General features: G+C 47.1%; 1 protein-coding gene across 1 annotated transcript; it reads left to right on the top strand.

Moving 5' to 3' along the window:
• Window positions 1–410: 410 nt before the first annotated feature.
• LOC139413057 (matrix-remodeling-associated protein 5-like) lies at window positions 411–19,346 on the top strand. The gene is made up of 11 exons (XM_071160073.1): window positions 411–606; window positions 804–1,027; window positions 1,623–1,752; window positions 5,174–5,412; window positions 5,712–5,863; window positions 6,077–6,560; window positions 9,602–13,449; window positions 13,700–14,657; window positions 16,324–16,510; window positions 16,748–16,890; window positions 17,040–19,346. Exons 2-11 carry the CDS (start codon window positions 834–836, stop codon window positions 18,631–18,633), a joined length of 7,929 nt encoding a protein of 2,642 aa, XP_071016174.1. The 5' UTR covers window positions 411–606; window positions 804–833; the 3' UTR covers window positions 18,634–19,346.
• The last annotated feature ends 552 nt before the right edge of the window (window positions 19,347–19,898 follow it).

A 19,898-nucleotide genomic window follows, 5' to 3' on the forward strand; every position in this document is an offset into this window, starting at 1 on the left:
GTAGCCTGTGGTATCTCACTTCATTTTTATAAATGAATTCATGAATTTAATGAAGATAGTCCTCAAGCAGCGATTCCTGGAAGTGGCCAACTGTCAATGTGATGACACAATGATTATGCTCGTAGTTGAATGGAAAAACGATATCCTTATTGTAACGACCTACTGTAGCCGATTTCAGCAGTTGCCGTCTCTTACGTCTCTCTCATTTTATTACCCCTCCTTGGGTCCTTCTGCTTCTCAAGACTGACTGTATGTTGGAAACGATTAGCCAATCACTCACCCCTCGCTGTCGGTGGAAGGCGCATCCTGCACTGTACAGTTTTGGGCAGAAGTTACATTTTATTTGCAAAGTTTCTCAAGGGGCTACACACGAAACAAAACGGATACTTCAAACAGTCTATCGAAGCTCTGTGCGCATTTCTGTCTACGGATTTGACATCGGAATTTGTTGTAACTATTTTTATTCTTTGGGGAGTTTTGTCATTATAGGACTGTATAACTATGGAGTTATGCGCTTCGTGAGGAGTGGCGTTGAGACACCAAAGCCATGGTAAAATGGGATACAGTGAGTCTGGATCTAAATAAAAGTTTATAAAAAAATCTAAGGTGAGATGTTTAACATTTTCCTTTCGGTTCAGGTCATGCCATGTTTGATGTGCGTAAAGATGCGTTCATACAGAGGTCACTAATTTCGCGCATAGTCAAACGTTTTTCTCTACAGTGAAGTGTTTTGTCAGAGCTCACCTTTTCATTTGTGTTTGGGTACTACTGAAATGAACCAAAATGAATCTGTAACCCTCCAGTGATAGGAGGTAGAAACATTTTTGTGGTGGATGGATGCGCAGCTGAAGATGGACCGTTCCGCTGCATTCATATTGATACTGTCCGTGCTGATGGTGCCAGTTACAAGTATCCCCTGCCCGCGCAAGTGCACGTGCCCTCAGGCCACAGAGGTGCACTGCACGTTCCGTTCCCTGCTCGCGGTGCCCGCCGGCATACCCAGACAAGTGGAGCGCATGAACCTGGGGTAAGCCTGTTGGATTGACTTTATTCAATGACCCGCAATGAGACCATAGGCCTAAAAAACAAGCGTCATGCACAATAACTTATAAATATAGACGTGCAGTATGTGCATAAAGTATACGATTTGTATTTATGCATGTGCATTGTAGGCCAATACATTTTTTAAAAAAGCTATCAAATATTCACTTTTCATCAGAGGCCTTTGGAATTGTTTACAGTTAAGTACATGTGCTGAGCATGTGCCTGAAATTAATCTCTCTGCAACTCACAAGTAAATGTGCATAATGCAATATGCCTACAGTGAGGCCTTATCTAATCTTATTATATGCTTATTATATACCCCATGCTTTTTAGTGAGTAATTTTACATATGAGCTTTAGCCATTTCTTTAAAATAACAGAAAGGCCCGCCCACTGTATATGTCCCCAACTGCCACTTTCATTGACAATGTTTTGATCCAGAGGTCTTAAGTTCAGTCAGGTCTTTAGCCATTTCTTCTTATACAGTCAGAAATGAAGGCACTTTGCTCCACAAAGAACAAGTCAAGTACCTTAATAGTCAGTCATTAATTGCTTTTGTGTCGTTGTTGTTTCCTGTAGGTTTAACACCATAAACCATGTGACTCAGACCTCTCTGGCTGGGTTGAGGAAGCTGGAGCTTCTGATGATGCATGGGAATGATCTCCACAACATTCCCAATGGGGCCTTTAAGGATCTCATGTCCTTACAGGTACAAATCAAATGTTATTTGTCATATGCGCCGAATACAACAGGTGTAGGTAGACCTTACAGTGAAATGCTTAGTTACAAGCCCTGGACCAACGATGCCATTTTAAGAAAAATAAGTGTTAAGTAAAAAATAAAATAAAAAATAATTCAAGAGCAGCAGTAAAATAACAGTAGCGAGGCTATATACAGGGGGTACTGGTACAGAGTCAATGTGGAGGCTATATACAGGGGGTACCGGTACAGAGTCAATGTGGAGGCTATATACAGGGGGTACCGGTACAGAGTCAATGTGGAGGCTATATACAGGGGGTACCGGTACAGAGTCAATGTGGAGGCTATATACCGGTACAGAGTCAATGTGGAGACTATATACAGGGGGTACCGGTACAGAGTCAATGTGGAGGTTATATACAGGGGGTACCGGTACAGAGTCAATGTGGAGGCTATATACAGGGGGTACCGGTACAGAGTCAATGTGGAGGCTATATACAGGGGGTACCGGTACAGAGTCAATGTGGAGGCTATATACAGGGGGTACCGGTACAGAGTCAATGTGGAGGCTATATACAGGGGGTACCGGTACAGAGTCAATGTGGAGGCTATATACCGGTACAGAGTCAATGTGGAGACTATATACAGGGGGTACCGGTACAGAGTCAATGTGGAGGTTATATACAGGGGGTACCGGTACAGAGTCAATGTGGAGGCTATATACAGGGGGTACCGGTACAGAGTCAATGTGGAGGCTATATACAGGGGGTACCGGTACAGAGTCAATGTGGAGGCTATATACAGGGGGTACCGGTACAGAGTCAATGTGGAGGCTATATACAGGGGGTACCGGTACAGAGTCAATGTGGAGGCTATATACCGGTACAGAGTCAATGTGGAGACTATATACAGGGGGTACCGGTACAGAGTCAATGTGGAGGCTATATACAGGGGGTACCGGTACAGAGTCAATGTGGAGGTTATATACAGGGGGTACCGGTACAGAGTCAATGTGGAGGCTATATACAGGGGGTACCGGTACAGAGTCAATGTGGAGGCTATATACAGGGGATACCGGTACAGAGTCAATGTGGAGGCTATATACAGGGGGTACCGGTACAGAGTCAATGTGGAGGCTATATACAGGGGGTACCGGTACAGAGTCAATGTGGAGGCTATATACAGGGGTTACCGGTACAGAGTCAATGTGGAGGCTATATACAGGGGGTACCGGTACAGAGTCAATGTGGAGGCTATATACAGGGGATACCGGTACAGAGTCAATGTGGAGGCTATATACAGGGGGTACCGGTACAGAGTCAATGTGGAGGCTATATACAGGGGTTACCGGTACAGAGTCAATGTGGAGGCTATATACAGGGGGTACCGGTACAGAGTCAATGTGGAGGCTATATACAGGGGATACCGGTACAGAGTCAATGTGGAGGCTATATACAGGGGGTACCGGTACAGAGTCAATGTGGAGGCTATATACAGGGGTTACCGGTACAGAGTCAATGTGGAGGCTATATACAGGGGGTACCGGTACAGAGTCAATGTGGAGGCTATATACAGGGGGAACCGGTACATAGTCAATGTGGAGGCTATATACAGGGGGTACCGGTACAGAGTCAATGTGGAGGCTATATACAGGGGGTACCGGTTAGTCCAGGTAATTGAGGTAATATGTACATGTAGAATTAAAGTGACTATGCATAGATAATAAACAGAGAGTAGCAGCAGCGTAAAAGAGGGGTTGTGGGGGGGGCACACTGTGTATAGTCCGGGTAGCCATTTGATTACCTGTTTTGGCTTGGGGGTAAAAACTGTTGAAAAGCCTTTTTGTCCTAGACTTGGCACTCTGGTAGTAGAAAGAACAGTCTATGGCTGGGGTCTTTGACAATTTGTTGTGCCTTCCTCTGACACCGCCTGGTATAGAGGTCCTGGATGGCAGGAAGTTTGGCCCCAGTGATGTACTGGGCCGTACGCACTACCATCTGTAGTGCCTTGCGGTCGGAGGCTGAGCAGTTTCCATACCAGGCAGTGATGCTCTCAATGGTGCAGATGTAGAACTTTTTGAGCCTCTGCCAAGTCTTTTCAGTCTCCTGAGGGAGAATAGGCTTTGTCATGCCCTCTTCACAACTGTCTTGGTGTGTTTGAACCATGATAGTTTGTTGGTGATGTGGACACCAAGGAACTTGACGCTCTCAGCCTGCTCCACTACAGCCCTGTCGATGAGAATGGGGGTGTGCTTGGTTCTCCTTTTCCTGTAGTCCAAATTATCTAATTTGTCTTGATCACGTTGAGCGAGAGGTTGTTATCCTGGCACCACACGGCCAGGTCTCTGACCTCCTCTGTATAGGCTGTCTCATCGTTGTCGGCAAACTTAATGATGGTGTTGGAGTCGTCCCTGGCTATGCAGTCATGAGTGAACAGGGAGTACAGGAGGGGACTGAGCACGGCTCCCTGAGGTGCCCCCGTGTTGAGGGTCTGCGTGGCAGATGTATTGTTACCTACCCTTACCACCTGGGGGCGGCCCGTCAGGAAGTCCAGGATCCAGTTGCAGAGGGAGGTGTTTAGTCCCAGGGTCCTTAGCTTAGTGATGAGCTTTGAGGGTACTATGTTGTTGAACGCTGTGCTGTAGTTAATGAATAACATTCTCACGTAGGTGTTCCTTTTGTCCAGGTGGGAAAGGGCAGTGTGGAGTGCAATAAAGATGGCATCATCTGTTTATCTGTTGGGGCGGTATGCCAATTATGGTGGGTCTAGGGTTTCTGGGATAATTGTGTAGATGTGAGCCATTACCAGCCTTATTAAGCACTTCATGGCTACAGACGTGAGTGCTACGGGTCGGTAGTCAAAATGTAATTGAAGACACTTGCCAGTTGGTCAGCGCATAATTGGAGTACACATCCTAGTACTACGTCTGTGAATGTTGACCTGTTTAAAGGTCTTACTCACATTGGCTATGGAGAGCGTGATCACACAGTCATCCATAACAGATGATGCTCTCATGCATGCTTCAGTGTTGCTTGCCTCAAAGCGAGCATAGAAGTAATTTAGCTCGTCTGGTAGGCTCGTGTCATTGGACAGCTCGTGGCTGTGCTTCCAGTAATAAACAGGAAATGTTGATTAACATGATATATCACCTCAGTACTGTAAAGTAGGTTATACAGTATAGTACCAGGCAATTGTTCCATTCTATTATTATATTCTACTCTATTTTACTATAATCTATTCCAGAGTTACCCAAACTCGGTCCCGCACCCTGGGGCCCCTCTGAGTGCACGTTTTGTATTTTTGGCCTAGAACTACACAGCTGAATTCAAATAATCAAAGCTTGATGATGAGTTGGTTATTTGAAGTTTGGGAAACCCTGCTCTATTGTATTAGGATGATAACTCCCTTACCTCTGCCTTTCTTCCCCTCAGATGCTGAAGATGAGCTATAACAAACTGAAGGAGATCAACAGACACACTCTCCAGGGTCTGTGGTCTCTTACCAGACTCCACCTGGACCACAACCGTCTGGAGTTCATTCACCCAGACACCTTCCAGGGCCTCACCTCCCTACGTCTCCTACAGCTGGAGGGGAACAGACTGCAGCAGCTCCACCCCTCTACCTTTTCCACCTTTTCCATGATGGGACACTTCCACGTCTCCACCCTCCGGTGAAGCCGAGCATGATGAACTACAGTACCCATAATGCTCTGGACAATATTTTATCAGTTTTATCTTAGTATCGGGCACTTTCTCAATTCATCTTTCCTCGATTCTTTGAGTCCTCTCTCCTCACCGTCTTCTCAAAACCCATTGTAGAAGGTCAGAGGGGCGGGACCTTCTCTAATGCAGTTGAAAATGAGGCAAGGAAATAGGATGTGAGGAATCACGGAAGGAGTAATTGAGATGGAGCCAAGATGTTTGAAGCTAACGTTATAATGTCCCTCCTGTCTCCTTATCGATTCATCAGGCACCTGTACCTGTCGGAGAACAGCCTGACCTCGCTGCCCCAGAAGCTGCTGGGAGGAATGCCCCAGCTGGAGAACCTCTTCCTGCATGGGAATCCTTGGACATGTGACTGCAGGATGAAGTGGTTCCCCGACTGGGACAAAAACTCACCAGGTTAGGTATTTTATTTACCAGCTACTCAGTGAATGTACGTATTTGTCAGTGATGGCAGATACAATTAGATCAATGCTCAAAGCATAATGCAGCTGTCATTGTACACATTTGTGCCTTGAAAATGTATGTCCAAACCTAACCAAACTTCACACTTGGAATTGCAAACATCGAATAATGATGTTAATGTTCCCTCTCGTCTTCCTTTCTTCATAGGTGTGCTGAAGTGTAAAAAGGACAGGGCCTACCCAGGAGGTCAGCTCTGCCTTATGTGTTACTCCCCAAAGAACTTACGAATGAAAGAAGTCCTGGGCCTGGACACACTGGGCTGCTCCAGCCCTGTTATCACCTCCCCTGATCAACCTACGTCCCCAGAGGACACCGAGACAGAGGTCATGACCCTGGAGGAGTTCAAGGGGCCATTTGGCAACATTACCTTAGGCCTGACGGACGAACATGGGAACAAAGTGGATCTGGAGTGCAGCGTCGGAGAGCCCCGCAGAGAGTTGTGTAAGGTCAGCTGGGAGCAGGTCAACCCACTGCAGCTGGCCTCTAATGTGAGTATCTCCGTGGATCTGGAGTGTCCCATCAACAGGGACAATTATGAGAGACTCTGGAAGCTGATCGCCTACTATAGCGACACGCCCGCTCACCTGCAGAGAGAGATCATGCTGACTAAGGAGCCGGTGCCCAGCTACAGGTAGGCTGGATTAAGAAACCGCTTTTTAACTGATCATTATGGGCCAAATTCCAGCTTCTACTTGAGTAACATTTTCACTTAGTTGTGCATTGAGATCAATGCACGTGAACGTTTGTGGAAGTTAGGATTTGCCCGTATGTGATTTTATATGTTCATTTCAGAGTGGTCCTCAATACAGAGCACAGTTGTCAAAGTCATTTCCCCCAAGGGCCACATTCAGTCTTCACTGAGGTCCGGAGGGCCACACTTAAAATGTATTGTATTTCCTTGCCATTAAAATGTGTAAAACATTGTCCTCGATGCTCCCTGACTGTCTAGCTTTCGTTTCAATGACTGTTAGCTAGCTGGACAGAGTGAAGAGACTGTAAATGTAGGTCCATTATTATTTCTACACAGTCTTGATTTGGTTTTAGTCATTTAAATAATGATTGAGATTGTTTTTTTCCCACAAAAATATATAAATATACAGTACCAGTCAAACACACCTACTCATTCCAGGGTTTTTCTTTTTTCCCCTCTATTTTCTACATTGTAGAATAATAGTGAAGACCTCAAAACTATTAAATAACACATATTGAATCATGTAGTAACCAAAAACATGTTAAACAAATCAAAATATAATCTTTATTTGATTCTTCTTTAACCCTTTGCCTTGATGACAGCTTTGCACACGCTTGGCATTTTCTCAACCAGCTTCATGAGTTAGTCACCTGGAATGCATTTCAATTAACCTCTTGCGACGAGCAATCCCGGATCCGGGAGCATAATCATAGCCTCAAACGAATTTGCATGACGCAGCGGACATAAATACTTTTCCTATTCATGAAAATCGCAAATGAAATGAAATAAATATATTCAAACACAAGCTTAGCCTTTTGTTAACAACACTGTCATCTCAGATTTTCAAAATATGCGTTACAGCCAACGCTAGACAAGCATTTGTGTAAGTTTATCATGGCATGATACTATGCTAGCTCTGCTGGCAGAAGGCTACATTTTCACGAAAATAAGAAAAGCAACCAAATTAAATAATTTACCTTTGAAGAACTTCGGATGCTTTCCCTCAGGAGACTCCCAGTTAGATAGCAAATGTTCCTTTTACTCTAAAAATATTATTTTTGTAGGCGAAATAGCTCCCGTTTCTTCATCATGCTTGGCTGAGAAATGCTGCAACTATAACGGCAAACTTTTTTCAAAATTTGCTCCATAATATCGACAGAAACACGGCAAACGTTGTTTAGGATCCATCCTCAAGGTGTTTTTAACATATATATTCGATAATATATCCGTCGAGGCAATTGGTTTCCCATAAGAAGTGATTGGAAAAATGGCTACCTCAGTATTTTACGCGAGATTTTCTGCGGGAGACACCATGTGACCACATGCTATATATGGTCCCTTACGGCCATTCTTCAATGGAAATGCCTAAAAAGACGTCACAATGCTGTAGACACCTAGGGGAATACGTGGAAAACGTAAGCTCATCCGTAGCTCATTCACAGCCATATAAGGAGTCATTGGCATGAGGCGGTTTCAAAAAATGCGGCACTTCCTGGTTGGATTTTTATCTGGGTTTCGCCTGTCACATCAGTTCTGTGGCACTCACAGACAATATCTTTGCAGTTTTGGAAACGTCAGTGTTTTCTTTCCAAAGCTGTCAATTATATGCATAGTCGAGCATCTTTTCGTGACAAAATATCTTGTTTAAAACGGGAACGTTTTTCATCCCAAAATTTTAATAGCGCCCCCTAATGCATAACAGGTGTGCCTTGTTAAAAGTTAATTTGTGGAATTTCTTTCCCTCTTAATGCATTTGAGCCAATCAGTTTGGAAAATTTCAAGAACTTTGAAAGTTTCTTCAAGTGCAGTCGCAAAAACCATCAAGCGCTATGATGAAACTGGCTCTCATGAGGTCCGCCACAGGAATGGAAGACCCAGAGTTACCTCTGCTGCAGAGGATAAGTTCATTAGAGTTACCAGCCTCAGAAATTACTGCCCAAAAAAATGCTTCACAGAGTTCAAGTAACAGACACATCTCAACATCAACTGTTCAGAAGAGACTACGTGAATCAGGCCCTCATGGTCAAATTTCTGCAAAGAAACCACCACTAAAGGACACCAATAATAAGAATAGACTTGCTTGGGCCAAGAAACATGATCAATGGACATTAGATCAGTGGAAATCTGTCTTTGGTCTGATGAGTCCAAATTTGAGATTTTTGGTTCCAACCATTGTGTCTTTGTGAGATGCAGAGTAGGTGAACGGATGATTTCCGCATGTGTGGTTCCCACCATGAAGCATGGAGGTGGGATGGTGTGGGGGTGATTTGCTGGTGACTGATTTAGAATTCAAGGCACACTTAACCAGCATGTCTACCACAGCATTCTGCACCAATACGCCATCCCTTCTGGTTTACACTTAGTGGGACTATCATTTGTTTTTCAACAGGACAATGACCCAAAACACCTCCAGGCTATGTAAGGGCTATTTGACCAAGAAGGAGGGTGATGGAGTACTGCATCAGATGACCTGGCCTCCACAATCACCCGACCTCATCCAAATTGAGATAGTTTGGGATGAGTTGGACTGCAGAGTGAAGGAAAAGCAGCCAACAAGTGCTCAAAATATGTGGGAACTCCTTCAAGACTGTTGGAAAAGCATTCCAGGCGAAGCTGGTTGAGAGAATGCCAAGAGTGTGCAAAGCTGTCATCGTGGCAAATGGTGGCTACTTTGAAGAATCTCAAATATAAAATCTATTTTGATTTGTTTAACACTTTTTTGGTTACTACATGATTCCATATGTGTTATTTAGTCATTTTGATATCTTCACTATTATTCTACAGGGTAGAAAATAGTAAAAATAAAGAAAGATTAGTAGGTGTTTCCAAACTTTTGACTGGTACTCTATATATTAATAATAATCAATCCACCCGCAGGCTGGATTGAATGGGCCTTGAGTTCAATACGTGATATAGAGCATCTAATTTCATACTGCTATGTTATGTTTTTTTCTAATAAACTCAAACTTCTTGATCTCCAGGTACAGGCAGGACCTGGAGAGAGATGCGTTGTACTACACAGGGGTTAAGGCTAACATGGTAGCTCAACCATCCTGGCTGATGCAGAGCTCTGTGGACCTGCAGCTGAACAGGCCCCAGTCCACTGGGAAGAGCGTCAAGCTGATCCTCAGCACCCACCTCACACAGATCGTGGAGCCTGAGCTGGAGCGCAGACAACGCAGGACATGGGTCATGATAGAGAACACAAACACTACCAGGACGGCGCTGAGTGTTGTAGTGGGCAGCCCTGCTGTAATGGACTGTAACGTGTTGAGCTCAGGAGACACGGCGGTTCGCTGGATGCTGCCAGACGGGACCCAGCTGGAGGCACCGTACAGCAACCCAGACAACAGGGTGTCAGTGTCGAGCACCGGCAGGTTGGATATTAAAGCTGTAGGACACTCAGACTCGGGGATATATTACTGTATCGCCCAGGTCTCTGACGACCTCAGTGTCCTACCTTTCCGCCTGACGGTCGAGGAGTCCTCCAGTCCTCCTCCTCTTGGAGGGGATGAGACGGCGCCTACCCTCGTAGAGGGGTTCACCGGTGTCCCGCTCACTCTGAACTGTGTCGTGTCTGGCTCTCCTGACCCTGAGATTAACTGGATCCTTCCTGACAGCAACATAGTGAGTCACAGAGCCAACTCTTCTAGAGCGCTGGTGTATTCCAACGGAACTCTGAGAGTCCCAGAGAGTCGACTGACAGACAGTGGATATTATAAGTGTGTGGCCATGAACCAGCATGGTGTGTATTCCCTGGCTACTAAGGTGACTCTCACCAGACAGTTAGGAGCAGAGATGCGACCACTGAGGAGAATGAGGCCACAGTCCGCTTCAGGGGTCAACACCAGGGTCAAAGCCCCCATGGAGGCCACTGAGGAGGCATCAGGGGACAATGAGGACGCACAGGAGGAAGTCCCCTCTTCCTCCTCATCCTCACCCCCGAGCCGTGTGGAGCTAATGAATCGGCGGAGAGGTCAAGGTTCAAACAGGGGTGGAGGACATCCATTTAGAAACACATGGAGGCGACCTGCTGCACCTAGGAAACCAACCACGACAGGGACTAATGACGAAGGCAAGAAAAACACAGTGGAGACGAGGAGGAGGATTAACGTGGCAAACAAAAATATAGACCCGGAGAAGTGGGCGGACATTTTGGCCAAAATCCGTGACAAGAACGGACAGGGTAACATTATCATAACACCCAGCTCAACTCACCTCACCACAAAGAAGAATCAGGAGTCAACGACAACCGCCAGTGCTAAGCAGACAGAGTCTCCGGGCAACATAGAGGGGTCAATAGACGACCTCCACGAGGAAGAGGAGAAAGAGCTATACACACCCACTGTTATACCGCATACACCCACTCAACACACTACTTACACCACAGACTCCGATGCGGATAGAGGCACAAATCATGCTCGTTTCACGCAGCCGGTCACATCTGTTCCCCAGCAGCCCAGTAACACTGTCACGCACACAAAGACGCCAGGCAGGCACACAGTCACACCCACACACTCCCAGATCCTGGGTCAGCTGCGTGTGAACGTCTGGACCAGTTCTTCATACCACGGTTCTTTACAAGGAGAAAATCAAAGCACCACCCCCACCGCTTCGGCTACAGATGGTGAAGCGGTTACAGAGTCTGATATCTCACCCACGTCTGAGGATAATCAGGGGGCGGAAGACGCTAACGGACCCAGTGTTTTTAACAGCTATAATGAAGGAGGTGACGCATATTCAGACAGAGCTGGACTTGACCCGTCACTCACCACCACCGCAGTTAGAGGGTACTCTGAATCGGAGACGGAGAGCGATGAATTTGATCACTCTCTCACCGAGACTCGGCGCACAACTGCTGAGCTAGAAACACGTACTCAGCTAAAGCAGCATGCGACGTCGAATATAACCCATCTTCCACTCCCCGCACCCTCTCCCACGGCCGAGCTCACTTCAGCTGTGTATATAAGGAAGGAAACTCCAGGTGAGGTGGCTACTCGACTCAGAAACCAGAACTCCAGGAGGAGGAATGGGGGTGGGGGCAGGAGAAGACGGCCCAATACGGGCAGAAAGAAGCCAAAGCCTAACAATCCGTTGAGAAGTGATTTTACAACCGCAGCCACACCTAAGGACGCGCTCCCAACAACTACCAAGGCAACCACTGCCACGTGGACTAAAATAGAAGCGTTCGACAAGGCCAAAAGCATGACGGACAGGTTTAATACCGCAGTTCCATCGACGGGCAGCCAAGCAACGTCATCAGGCAGAGTGAGTCACGAAGAGAACACAGGAGTCTCTTTATACCAAGACAGGAGTGACCCTTCAGTGAAGCCTACAACTCGAAAGGGCACCCTTTCACCACACGCCAAACCACTGTTCAGGAGCACAACAGCCCCACCGGCGTCTCCCACAACCTCTTTAACAGAAACATATAAACAATCATCCCAGAGTAGCCATCACAGAACAGCCACAGAAAGAGCCTCTCAGACTCCGAACACTCAGAGCCCAGTCCCAGAGCACTCGGATGTGCACACGACAGCCAGTCAGGGGAAATTTACAAGCACCCCCCTTCCTGCAGTTAAACCAACCGAGACAACACAAAGGGGAGGCAGCGCTACTGTAGACCTTCACCCTGTCCCAAGTCCTGACAAGTCCCCGGAGAATCGCAACACTCGACCGGGAGTGCTACCAGATGGACAGCCCAACACACCAGACAATCGATATACAGAAGGTACGACTGAGGTTAAAAAAGTGCCGGTCAAAGAGATTGACAGCGTGTCTCCATCTATCCGGCATGAAATAACCAGAGCACACGGCACAACACACGCCCCGGGTGCCTCAACAAAAGAGCCCTTCAATGAAGAGGCAGAACATGAGAAGGCTCGGGTTAGCACCACTGAAATGCCGGTGACATCTGAAAGCTCTTATCGCGGCTCTGATCCTTCTGAAACAGTCACTGTTAAGCCCGGAACAACCTTTGATGGGCACTATAACGTCAGAGAAAGCACTTCCGCCACAGGCAAAGACCGAACACCATTGGAAAATGTTGCGGTTTCTGTTGCTGCTACGACAACAAAGGGCGTTACTCCAACTATGTCACCTGTCACCTCCACATCAGTTAGGGCATCTGTAGTTTTCCCCTCTAGGGTGAAGCCCCAGATCCCTGTACTAAACACTCCATCCACTAGGGTCAGGACCCAACCTTCATCCAGAACAGTGGAGGTTCCCTCCAACTCCAACCACATCCCAGACAGTCACAGAGAGAGAGTCCTCATCTCTCAACCCGACCAGAGGAACAACCCGATCCTCAACAGAGGAGACTCCATCCTAATCACCAGATCTGACCCCGACAGACAACCACCACCAGCCGACTCCCACACCACGACTAAACTAGAGTCAACTGACATTAAGCCTGATCCAGTCACCGGTGTTAAACCAACCACCACAGAACCCAGAACACCCCACAGGCACAGGACAGTCACAAACGCAAACACTCAGATGGTCAAACAGACGACCACCACAACCACTCTCACTCCCACCACCACAATGAGCCTTTCTCAGACTTCATTAGTGTCTTCGTCGAAGCCTCAGAGTCCATCTAGTGGGGGCCAGAGGACAGAGACCCCTACCCAGACACAGGGGTTATCAGGTGGGGTGTCGGGAGGTGGTCAGAGACCCTCCGTAGCAGGTCCTGCTGTAAGAGGGAAGCCCCGGATCACCAACGTGGATGTGCAGACAGTGACAGTGAATGCAGAGATGGATGCACAGCTGCCCTGTGTGGCTGTAGGGGAGCCCAAGCCTTTCCTCTCCTGGACGAGAGTCTCCACTGGTATGTATACCAGTACTTCCTTTTCTGTTCTCCCCTCTTCATAGAACATCCTCCTTCACTCTGTTACAGAATTACACCACTGTATGTAAGCCTGTTAATGTAACAAAAAAAGGAGAATCCTATTTGTAATGATATAAGCTATGCTCCATTCTTGTGTTTCAACAGACAACATGTTGTAGAAATAATCCTTTATCTGCATTGTTTTAATCTACTCGATGTCTTTAAGCATGTGTTATTTTCATTCATGCAGGAGCGACAGTAGCCCAGAACACTCGGGTCCAGAGGTTCGAGGTCCATCCCAACGGCACGTTTATCATCCGTAACAGCCAGCCCCAGGACCGAGGCCAGTACCTCTGTATGGTCCAGAACCAGTATGGCGTGGACAAGATGGTGGTCTCCCTGATGGTGCTGGCCCAGCATCCCAGAGTGCTCCAGCCGCGCTACCGCGATGCTACCGTGTACCACGGGGACGGCATCGATCTGGAGTGCCAGGTACAGGGACATCCCATGCCCCGGGTCACCTGGGTGCTGCCTGACAGGGTCCACCTCACTGCCCCCCCAGCCCCGGGCCCTGCCAACCCAGCCAGTGGCCTCCAGCCCGGCCCTCAGTCTGGCCCCAAGCGCGTGGACCTCCTCGGTAACGGTACTCTCCGGATAACTCAGGCCAGCTACACAGACAGAGGGATCTATAAATGTATCGGCAGCAGCGTGGCGGGAGCCGACACAGTCTCTGTCCGTCTCCATGTGGCAGCCTTGGCTCCAGTCATCCAGCAACCTCGCTATGAGAACGTGTCCCTCCCCGAGGGCAGCACGGCCTACATCCACTGCACCGCCAAAGGAGCCCCTACGCCCATCATCCGCTGGACCACGCCCGACGGAGTCCAGCTCCTCACCTCGCAGTTCGTCAACGGCCGTCATTTCTTTGTCTTCCCCAACGGGACCCTGTACATCCGTGGGCTAGGCAAAGGCGATGCGGGGATATATGAGTGTGTGGCCAGTAATGCGGTAGGAGCCTCCAGGAGAACCAGCGTTCTGACAGTACTGAGACTCCCATCCTCCACCGAGGCCAGGATTACCTCCTCGTCTCCCCAGAGGACTGACGTGGTCTATGGGGGGCTGCTGAGGCTCGACTGCATTGCCACAGGAAAACCAGAGCCCAGGATCGTCTGGAGGACCCCCTCTAAGAAACTAGTGGATTCCCAGTACAGGTATGCATCTTCTGGCATCTTTTTCACTCACTGTCTAATATGCCCTTCAGGCCATCGTCTGTGTGTACAGTACTTTTTCCACATTTAGTTTTGTTACAGCCTGAATTTAAAATGGATTACATTGAGATTTTATGTCACTGGCCTACACACAATATGCCATTATGTCAGCGTGGAATTATGTTTTTAGAAATGTTTACAAATTAATTAAAAATGAAAAGCTGATATGTCTCGGGTTAAGAAGTATTCAACCCATTTGATAGGGCAGGAAAAAGTCACATAATAAGTTGCATGGTCTGTGTGCAATAATGGTGTTTAACGTGATTTGTAAATGACTACCACATCTCTGTATCCCACACATACACTTATCTACAAAGTCCCTCAGTCGAGCAATAAATTCAAACACTGATTCAATCACAAAGACCAGGGAGGTTTTCCAGTGCTTTGCAGCGAAGGGCACCTATTAGTAGATGAGTAAAAATGTTAAAAGCAGACGTTGAATATCCCTTTGAGCATGGTGAAGTTATTAATTACACTTTGGATGGTGTATCAATACACCCAGTCACTATACAGATGCAGGCGTCCTTCCTGCCAGAGAGGAAGGAAACCGCTCAGGAATTTCACCATGAGGCCAATGGTGACTGTGATAGGAGAAAACTGAGGACGGATCAACAACATTGTAGTTACTCCACAATACTAACCTAAATTACAGAGTGAAAAGAAGGAAGCCTGTTCAGAATTAAAATGTTCCAAAATATTCATCCTGTTTGCAAAAAATGTGGCAAACAAATTCACTTTATGTCCTGAATACAAAAGCGTTATGTTTGGGGAAAATCCAACACAACACATCACTGAGTACCACTCATCATATTTTCAAGTTATGATAGAAAGCGATGGAAATAGAGCTAACCACAGGCAAAATCCTAGAGGAAAGCCTGGTTCAGTCTGCTATCCAACAGACACTGGGAGACAAATTCACCTTACAGTAGGACAATAACCTAAAACACAAGCCCAAATATACACTAGAGTTGCTTACCAAGTATGTTCCTTAGTGGCCTAGTTACAGTTTCGGCTTGAAAATCGAATGGCTTGAAAATCGGCTTGAAAATGTATGGCAAGACTTGAAAATGGCTGTCTAGAAATGATCAACAACCAATTTAACAAAGCTTGAAGAATTATTTAAATAATAATGTGCAAATATTGCACAATCCAGGTGTGCAAAGCTCCTAGAGACTTACCCAGAAAGACTGTAATCGCTGCCAAAGGTGATTCTAACATGTATTGACTCAAGGGTGTGAATACTTATGTAAATGAAACATGTGTGTATTCTATTTTCAATATATTAGCAAAGATTTCTAAAAACATGTTTACACTTTGTCATTATGGGGTATTGTGTGTAGATGAGTGGGAAAAAAAATATTTAATCCATTTTGAATTCAGGCTGTAGCACAACAAAATGTGGAATAAGTTGAGGGTATGAATACTTTCTGAAGGCACTGTATGTCAACTGTGAGAAGGTTTACTGTGAAATCATACAGGCACATTTTCTATTCCCTAAAGTTTAGCTGAAAAAACATTTAAAAAATACCTAAAATGGTTGCTATTAACAGCAGGACATACTGTTATTCACAAACAATAACAACTTGTTTTTGTTGGGGGGGGGTTTCAGCTTCGACCCCAGAATAAAGGTGTTCACCAATGGTTCTCTGGCCATCCAGGCCATGACAGAGAAAGATGATGGGGACTACCTGTGTGTGGCCCGAAACAAGATGGGGGACGACTACATGCTTCTGAGGGTTAGCGTGCTGACCAAGCCGGCCAAGATCGAGCAGAAGCAGCTGCTGGCCAGTCAGAAGGTCTGTCTTTTGTCTTAGGCTTCTATGTAAATAATGGGGTACATCCCAAATGGCACCCTATTCCCTGTACAGTGCACTACTTTTGACTCGAGCCCTATGGGCCTTAGTGAAAAAGAGTGCACTATATAGGGGTTAGGGTGCCATATGGGGCAGAACCTTGGTTGTCATGCAAATATTTCAGTTGGTTTTCTGTCTAATGTACGATTGGATAGACAATAAATATTTTTGTATCTGAAGGTGATGTATGGAGGAGACCTGAAGGTGGACTGTGTAGCGTCTGGCCTCCCCAACCCTGAGATCCGCTGGGCTCTGCCGGACGGCACCATGATCAACACACTGAAACAGACGGATAGTAGGGCTAGAGGTGGGCGCACCCGCAGGTACTTGGTATTCAACTTCACACATACCGTTATTGAATCACATAATACAGTATGTACACCTAATCTGTTATTGAAGCACATTAACTGCAGAGTCGATAAGGATCCCAGTACAATTTTCAAACAATCACCCAACCCCTCCCACCCCCCAGATACGTGGTGTTCGACAACGGGACGTTGTACGCCAACGACGTGGGGATGAGAGAGGAAGGAGACTACACCTGCTACGCTGAGAACCAGATAGGGAAGGATGAGATGAAGGTTCACGTCAAGGTGGTGGCGGACCCTCCGATCATCAGAGACAAAACTCAAAGCCCTGAAGTCATCAGGGTTCTTTATGGGGAGACCGTGTCTCTGAAGTGCAGCGCCAAGGGAGAGCCGACCCCAGTCATCACGTGGCTCTCCCCCACTAACCGGGCCATTGCCTCCTCCCCCGCTAAGTACCAGGTCCATAATGATGGTACATTAGTGGTCCAGAAGGCACAACGCTTTGATGCTGGTAACTACACCTGCACAGCTAGGAACAGTGCCGGCCAGGACCGCAAAGTCACCAGGGTGGACGTCCTGGTGACGCCGCCGACCATCAACGGACTGAGAGGTATGGTCAACACTATCAGAGTGACGGCTATAAGGGACCAGCGCACCATGCTGGCCTGCGAGGCCGTGGGGACACCCATCCCCCAGGTCATGTGGGTGTTACCGGAGAACATCGTTCTCCCGGCGCCATACTACGGCAGCAGAATGACGGTGCATCGTAACGGTACGTTGGATATACGTTCGCCGAAGGGGACCGACTCAGCTCAGCTGGCCTGCATCGCACGCAACGAGGGCGGGGAGGCCAGGCTGATGGTCCACCTGGAGGTTAGAGAGATGGTAGAGAGGCCGCAGCTCAGAGGGCCCAAAACAGAGAGCCTCTCTCTAACGGTAGGCAGTACCATGACCCTGAACTGCTCCTTTGAAGGAGGCCCAGCACCCCCAACAGTAACCTGGATCCTCCCTAATGGTTCCCCCCTCATGAGCGGTGCCCAGTTCTCCAAGTTCTTCCACCGACCTGACGGTTCCTTGGTCATCACTAATCCCTCTGTCTCTGAGAGTGGTATGTACCGCTGCCTGGCGAGGAATGTCGCCGGGCTAGTGGAACGTACTATTACTTTAGCCCCGGAGAGGAAACCAGAGATCAATAACCGCTACAACTCCCCCATCAGTATTATGAATGGGGAGAGCCTCCAACTCCACTGTCTCTCCACGGGGGACCCCCTCCGGCTGACGTGGACCCTGCCCAGTGGGGTGGTCCTGGGGCGGACACAGAGAGCCGGTCGCTACGCCGTCCTAGCCAATGGGACGCTCGCCATCCAGCAGGCATCCGTCTACGACCGTGGCTCCTACATCTGCCGAGCTGCCAACGAGTATGGCAGCGCCCTGCTCTCCGTGCCCGTCATCGTCATTGCGTACCTGCCTCGCATCACCAATGGCTCGCCTCCCGTGATATACGCTCGCCACGGCGTGGCTGTCCAGCTGAACTGTGTTGCCACGGGGATCCCCCGAGCTGAGATTGCCTGGGAGACGCCGGATAGGACGCGGCTAGCGGTCAGTGCCCAGCCACGCCTCTTTGGCAACAAGTACCTCCACCCACAAGGTTCTCTCATCATCCAGAACCCCACGCAGAGAGACCAGGGCTTCTACAAATGCACCGCCAGGAACGTGATAGGGGTCGATACTAAAGCCACCTATCTACATGTGTTCTGATTAGCCTTAGACAAATAGGTTTTCATCATATGCCCAAGAAACTGCCAAAGGAGCTGAGCACAGCCAATACTTTTCATCCATCCACATGATGTTGGAGAGCCTTTGAATCACTGTCAATGCAAAGTAAAGATACATTTTCCAACTGGTATCTGTCCTGTGACATCATTCAAGGCCATGTTTCAGCGGCATTTCAACCGCCATTTTGTGACACAGCCATTTTTCACTCATCAAAAAAGACTTTGCTATGAAGGACTTTAAGTCTTCTGCGCTGACAATGACAATTTATGTCAAACTGTTTTGATAAGCATAGCTAAATATCTTATGTTCGATTTCATGAAAATATTCAAAATGATACAGAAAATAACTAATATTGCTGAAATGAGGACGATTTCAGGGGCCTAAGCAACAATGGCTGGTGTTTGAATAACTGTTTCCCAATCATCCATATCATCTTACTATCTTAACCAAAAGTATTTTTAAGGACTCGTAACCCTGCTATTTACAGGAGAGACTCACACATTACCGTTTACTGTGATGAATGTACATGCAATATGGTTTAGATCTGATTGCAACCCTCATAGGTGTCAACATCAGCACATACAATAATAATAATATGGTTTCACATGCCCTCATTATTAAATTATTTGTCTTTAAAAGACTCTTGATGTATAGGAATTTTATACATTTTTAAATAAAGAGAAGCTCAAAATCCATCGGAATCTTGTAGAATATGACTTATATACGTTTGAGAAAAGACTATGGATGCATCCCAAATAAGGCACGATATTGGAAATAGGGTGTGATTTAAGATGCAGCCGTAGTGTATGGGCCCTGGGCAAAAGTAGTGCACTACAAAGGGAATAGGGTGCAATTTGGGAAGGGGATAAGAACTTAGAACTAGGTCAGGACAGATTAGGGATCTGTCTTCCAAGAGTAAACATTTTCAAACGTAGCTCTGGGGATTATTATACAGTCATGGTCCCTCTCTTGCTAAAAGGAGAACCATCTGGTTGTGTGGGGGAAATCCCCTGTTAGTTCACTGGTTTCCCTCTGAAAGAATTCCCACTTTAACTCTACAGACTTAATTGTAATCAGCTTTCATGATTTATGAAATCTACTCACAACTTGAAGGGGTGCAGTACCGCTGCGAGAGGGATGAAATAGAGCCTGTGTTTCTTTGACTTTTGATGGACCTGCTCTTCAGTAAATGGCCCGTACATTTGGCTGTTGAGCCCGAATAAATGTTCCCTCTTTTGTTTCAGATA

Source organism: Oncorhynchus clarkii, chromosome 7 (genome assembly GCF_045791955.1).
Source record: "Oncorhynchus clarkii lewisi isolate Uvic-CL-2024 chromosome 7, UVic_Ocla_1.0, whole genome shotgun sequence".
Classification (NCBI taxonomy): Eukaryota; Metazoa; Chordata; class Actinopteri; order Salmoniformes; family Salmonidae; genus Oncorhynchus; species Oncorhynchus clarkii.